The sequence below is a fragment of the Cyclopterus lumpus genome, chromosome 10 (assembly GCF_009769545.1).
Source record: "Cyclopterus lumpus isolate fCycLum1 chromosome 10, fCycLum1.pri, whole genome shotgun sequence".
Taxonomy (NCBI): Eukaryota; Metazoa; Chordata; class Actinopteri; order Perciformes; family Cyclopteridae; genus Cyclopterus; species Cyclopterus lumpus.
This window is the reverse complement of record NC_046975.1, coordinates 16064402-16069937: the sequence shown is the minus strand read 5'-3', so window position 1 is coordinate 16069937 and position 5536 is coordinate 16064402. Positions and strand designations below refer to the sequence as shown.

Here is a 5536-nt window from a genome sequence, read left to right as displayed (position 1 = left end):
TAGTATAGCATACGATATCACAAAACAGTCACTCTGGGAGTAAACCTGACTGAGTCTTCCACTTGAAAATAATAGGTTGAGTTTTTTGGTAATGCAGTTATCCTCATGTATCTCTGCAAAACAGTACGGTCTAGACCTGCTCTCTATGAAAAATGTCTCGGGAAAACTTGCGTTGCGATATGAAAAAAAAAAACGTGTTTATCTGATCGATTGAGCCTTTAAATATTCCAAGTTGAGTATGAATAAATCAACTGTATGGTTGTCATCCTCAAGCTGCCCTTTTTGACCTCTATAACTACAGAAGAAGTTTTAATCCACATCAAAACATAGGCCCTCTGCAAATGGCACTGAATCCCTGGTGAGAGACCGAAGACTGGGTTTCCTGCAGCCCGGGACACACTGCACGGTAATAATCAATAGCGCTGAGCAAGCATCAAGACGTTTCATCCTCTGCAAGGCCCCGACTCGATCTCCCAATGTAGTGACTAATGTAATTGGAGCTGACATATACTCCCCAGCTGTGCGGTGCTGCCAAAGAAAAAGAGAAGACAGAGATGTCTCCATAAATCAATGGTCAGTCCCAGACAATTGTACTTCCTTCTATCCAGTCATGCACCCACACCATCCATCTAAAGTCATCACCTCAGGGATAATAGCGAAAACAATAGCTGCTAATTTTTCCTGTGCGTACTACGGGTCTATGAGGCTGAGAGACGAAGGCGTGCCGTTCTCCACAAGGCTCAGCAACAGACTTACATTTAGGAATATGACTCAACGAGGCCAGTGCAGAGTGTACATACAGAAATGTGTTGGATGATAGTTGGGACTACTTTATTCTGACACTCATCCAAGCTGGAAACGATTGAGAAGCTCTGGTATTGAGCAGACAGTGTTAATTACTCAAGTTAATTAATTATTCAGCCTGTGAACGATTCAATGAAATATGAATGCCTCCGGTCAATAGTTGCAAACCCTCGAGAAGACTTTGGACTCCCTCTGGGGGGGTTTCATAGCCAGGTGTGGGTTGCATCTCATACGTCAGACCGCTAAAGTTAAATCTTGAGTTGGTACGCTGATTCAGCACATGCTTCTCATCATTCGTGACCACTACATCATCATCTTGTGTATTGATTGACCACTGACCAAATATTTCCATTAATATTTCCTTCCTTTTGCACATGCCCTAATGTGTCCTGGGAGTCACACTTTTGTTTGAGTGCATTCATTTTGTGCATTAGTATAGTTCAATTAGGGTCAAATGTAAAATGCATACCGGTACATCAATTATTAAAAAGATCTTGAATGAACTGTGTCTTGCCTCACACAGTATACACACACGTCTGTGGCGTTATGTAGTTTTATTCTTTAAACATGTTGGTATCTTTTCCTCAGCCCTCTTGGTCACGTGGTGTCTGTGCTGCTCTGATACATAACGGGCTACGTGATGTATCACTGCCCTGCTGCTTATGTTGAACGACTGAGGAGTGTGTTCGCCATCTTGTGGTCAAAGGTTTAACGTGCATATTATCTGGGCAGAGGAAAGGGTTAGAGAAGATGGATTTTATGAAACTTAGATTAACTTCTAATGTTGATTTAGGTTTATGGAATTCCACAAAATGCAAGCAAGATATTTGCACTGTATGACAGTGTTCACACGGGGGGGACAGCTGTGAAGATGAAGAATAGATGCATGTAATTAAAAAACAAAACCATGTAAATTATAAAGTGGGGATTTAAAGAAAAAAAAGGGGAAATCAAGAAATATTTAATTATGTGCAGTGCCTTGTTTTCTCAATGAGTTGACATTTCTTTCTCTTTAAAGTTGTGAAAAAACAATATCGTAATAAAATTAAAATTAAACCATAAAGATGGCGACAAAATGTGTTTATTTGGGTCTATTTTAAATCACATTTGTTTATTATAATGCTTTGTAAAGCTTCAAGTTGTAACTAAATAGAAATAATTCATGTGTTTTGGGCAACTCATGGTGAAAACAGACAGACGTTAAGTATCCTCGTTGGGGATGTTCGGTGAGACAGGTCTGGTTAACTGGGTTAATGGTCTCTTCTGGTATCCCCAATGTGTGTTTGTTTACATACAAACAAAAAAGTGCATCAGTCCTTGTGGATGTTGACACACTGGTGTTTTCAGACAGGATGTGCAAACAGAGCTCTGCACTTTGGAGCCAATGTCCCGTGTATGTTTGTGTCAGGATACCAGAGCTGTTGGGAATGGCACGAGCATCTTTATCTTACTTATGTTTGCTGCTTTTGAACTTTCAGCTGGGCTATGGAGGTATTTTTATGTTTCTAACTGTATTCATACAGAAGACAATATCTCTGCACTGTACATATTTGTTGTGATGGTGAATTATAAGAACACCGTTTCTTAAACACTAGCTACGTTTTCCTTTTGGCTCCATCTAGCCCCAGCTCCCGCCTCGGGCCCAGTGTTCCTGTCCGGCCGGGCAGCCGACAGCGTCCTGAAGAGACACAAACGCTACAACAGCGGCGTGTTTGAGGAGCTGCTGGAAGGCAACTTGGAGAGAGAGTGTCTGGAGGAGGCATGTGTCCTGGAAGAGGCCCGGGAGTACTTTGAAGATGATCAAAAGACAGTGGGTATTTATTTATTCATTTTGTATTCACATATTTTGTTTTTTACTGTCCGTACTCACCGGAGACTTTTCCCTTTATTTTAGATGGAGTTCTGGGTGGGATACATAGGTGAGCAAGTCTTTAATGGAAAATGTCACAGTGGCGACTGTTTGTTGCTCACTCAGCGCTTCTATTGTACCCGCTTCATCTTCTCGTAATGCGGAACTGTGTAACCTTAGGTAAAAAAGTAGAAAGAGAAACCTGTTAACATAAGAGAATGTCAGAGTAAACATTTCTTTAGTATTGTAAAAAATGAGGTAATTCGATGATTGACTGCTGAGGTCTGTGTGGATTTCTTTAGACGGCGATCAATGTAAATCCAGCCCATGTCTGAACCAAGGGACATGCAAGGACCACCTCGGATTCTACACCTGCAACTGTACGTCTGGCTTCACTGGCCGTAGCTGTGAGATCGGTACGTTCTGTGGCTCGATTTTAAAATGTGATCAAAAGAAATTAGATTGTATGTTACGTGATCCAGTGTTTCTAAGAATATCAGATGGGATCAGATCTTAGTCTCAAAGGATAAACAGATTTGTTTTCCCTTCTTCCGTTTCTAATTTAAATCAATGGCTTGAAGCATCAGTCTAGTTTCAGGTCCCACAATTAGATTGTTTGTATTTTTGGATGTTCTGAAAGCAGCAGTGAAAGTGCCCTCACTGTGAGTAGACTGCATTTACCTGAATCACCCCTTCATTTGACAGTGTGACGGGTGCTCTTAAAGGATAGATTCACATTTCAAAGTCATAAAACTGTTATTTTCACGTCATCATTCCTGGGTTTGAACTAAATATTTGGGTTTTTTTTTTACTCCTCAGTTATAACAAAAAGGTGTGATGTGAACAATGGGGACTGTATGCACTTCTGTGAATCGATGGCAACCGTTGGAGCAAAATGCTCCTGTGCGAGAGGATACGTGCTGCTGCAGGACGGCCTTAACTGTGAACCAGAAAGTAATAATACATATACAGAATTAATTATCTGCTAAAAATCACAATAATGACTCTTAAATTCCACAATGTGACTTCTCCTTTCTCACATCACCAGCTGAATTTCCATGTGGCAGAACTGCCCTGAAAGAGGGAAGTGCAGTGTCCACAAGGTCTCTGTTGGGCCGTGGGAATTCAATCCTGCAGAACACTTTACTGACCAGTATCAACACTACAACATCCCCTCACTCAACCCCAGCCAGCACACCGGTGCCTTTTCCTGCTACAAATTACTCTGTAGAAAACCAATCTCGAAAGAAATTGCCCTGGTGGGTCCTCCGTGATGCCGAGGTCCCAACTGAGGAGCCGGCGAGGCCTTTTAAACGCATTGTAGGTGGTGAGGTGGTGACCCCAGGAGAGATCCCATGGCAGGTATTGTATGGAAGTACAAGTATTTGATGCATGTAAGGCTTTGTTATAATACAAGAGGGAGACGAACAGCAGCTGCAGTTTTTTCACTTTCTTGTCGCTATTCATGTCTTTTATCCCCCTTTTTCACTCAGGTAGCCTTGATGGAGCGGCACAGTGGTGGGTTATTTTGTGGCGGCTCCATTCTCAGCGAACGGTGGGTTGTCACTGCTGCTCATTGCCTGGGAGCAGATTCCTTCTTCATCAGAGTAGGTGAGATCCACTGCCACCAACGACACTATAGTTTCCCCTCAGCTAAGACCAGATGGAGCTATATGTAAAGCAGGGCTTGAACAAATAGGAGATACATTGATTTGTCATCTATTTTGATAACTGATTAATAGTTTGAGGCAAGCACAACAATACCTGATTCTAGCTTCTGAGTTGAGGATTTGCTGTTTGTCCTATTTGATAGTAAAGTGATCTTTGGGTTTTGGTCCGTCAAAACAAGCAATTTCAAGAAGTCATCTTGTTTTGCACTTTATAGACAAACTGATTCATCAAATGTATAGTTATTGCATGCAGCCCTAGTGTAATTTGTAATCCTTAAATTCATTTGGAATTTCATGCATTTTATTATACTTTATAAATTATTTTGCCATCTGCCTTGAGACATCGACTGCATCTGCTTTATTTTAGAGTAAACCTATAAAGGCATTCCGTTATGTCTAATTTCTCCACGCAGGGGAGCATGACATCAAAATAAACGAGGGCACAGAGCAGGACTATGACGTGTTGGAGCAACACGTGCACCCTCGCTACAGTGCCAGTGAGAGCTCGCACAACCACGACATCGCCTTGCTCTACCTCAAAAGCCCCATCCTCTTCTCCACTCAAGTCCGACCCGTGTGCATCGGGCCCATGGCTTTCATTGAGGCACTAGTGAAGGAGTCTTCCCCGGCCACGGTCAGCGGCTGGGGCAGAACACGCTACCTCGGATCCCCAGCTGAGACTTTGCAGAAAGTCACGGTTCCCTTCACAGATCGGACGGAGTGCAAGCGGAGCAGCAGTACCAGGATCACTCCAGTCATGTTCTGTGCAGGATACTATGACGAGGCCAAAGATTCCTGTCAGGGGGACAGTGGCGGTCCTCACACAAACAGTATTCATGACACGTGGTTCCTCACAGGCATTGTGAGCTGGGGGGAAGAATGTGCAAAGCAAGGGAAGTATGGCGTGTACACCCGGCTGTCCCTTTATTATCGCTGGATAAACCATGTGATGGGATTAACTAAACAGAGGCTGGCATTGGATGTTGAAGACCCTGACCCTGAATAATTAACTTGAAGAAGAAAATATATATAAGTATGTTTAAAAAGTTGTATAGATACTCTCATGATGTGATATGTCTTTCTATACCGTATGAAATTAAAATCATGTCATACCTGCAATGCACTGACTGTGTACAATTACATCAAAGCACATCACTCCCATCTGCTGGTAAATAAATGTTCTACAAGGAGTGTATTGAGTGACAGAAACAGA

At 42.4% G+C, this 5536-nt stretch overlaps 1 protein-coding gene across 1 annotated transcript; it reads left to right on the top strand.

Moving 5' to 3' along the window:
• Nucleotides 1–2231: 2231 nt before the first annotated feature.
• On the top strand, nt 2232–5329 carry f9a (coagulation factor IXa). The gene is made up of 8 exons (XM_034544262.1): nt 2232–2295; nt 2427–2614; nt 2699–2723; nt 2956–3069; nt 3473–3607; nt 3702–4015; nt 4147–4264; nt 4737–5329. The coding sequence occupies exons 1-8, from the start codon at nt 2232–2234 to the stop codon at nt 5327–5329; spliced, it is 1551 nt and encodes a 516-aa protein (XP_034400153.1).
• The last annotated feature ends 207 nt before the right edge of the window (nt 5330–5536 follow it).